Genomic DNA, 533 nt, shown 5'->3' with positions numbered 1-533 from the left:
TGGGGCCAGGCCGTGGGACCGGGGGGGCATGGGGCAGGGCAAGGCCGTGGGAGCCGGGGACCACGTATTACCCTGGGGCATCCCTTGCCCGGCCAGCAGAGGGGGAAGCAGCAATCTATATAAAATAATAAATTCAGATTTAGCACAGCTAAAGGTGGCGTAGGGCGAGCCTGGCCCTTGGTCGTGGCGAGCGAGAGCTGCCCTCTGCCGTGCTCCGGTTACTTCCTCCCCACGTAGGAAGGGCCTCGGTTCCCGGTGCTGTTCACAGTCCCCACAGGGGAGAACACCGCGCCTCACACCCAGCCACCTCCCATCGTTAACTCCGCCACAATCAGCCATTATTTTTTTTCCAGACTGGTGAATTTAGTGTACGAGAGCTGTTTAATTCAGCTTACTTCGGTCCGTAGATGCGTATAAAAGTGCTGTAATACAAGATTCCAGTTACAAGAAGCAGGTACTGCGTTAACATACCGAGTACGGCACCCTTACTCGACTGGCGCCGTCAGACGCACCGACTCTCCCTCCGCTTTCCC

At 57.0% G+C, this 533-nt stretch overlaps 1 protein-coding gene across 1 annotated transcript in view; it reads right to left on the bottom strand.

The window, feature by feature from the left end:
- BUB1 (BUB1 mitotic checkpoint serine/threonine kinase) overlaps positions 1-469 on the bottom strand; it is an 18919-nt gene extending 18450 nt beyond the window's left edge. Inside the window, exon 1 of the mRNA XM_009319644.1 lies at positions 396-469. Coding sequence (XP_009317919.1) covers positions 396-469 — 74 coding nt within the window. The remainder of the gene's footprint in view (positions 1-395) is intronic.
- Between the last annotated feature and the right edge of the window lie 64 nt (positions 470-533).

Source organism: Pygoscelis adeliae, unplaced genomic scaffold (assembly GCF_000699105.1).
Source record: "Pygoscelis adeliae isolate BGI_AS28 unplaced genomic scaffold, ASM69910v1 Scaffold122, whole genome shotgun sequence".
NCBI classification, from domain to species: Eukaryota; Metazoa; Chordata; class Aves; order Sphenisciformes; family Spheniscidae; genus Pygoscelis; species Pygoscelis adeliae.
The sequence above is the reverse complement of the archived record's forward strand: the minus strand, read 5'-3'. Positions and strand labels throughout refer to the sequence as shown.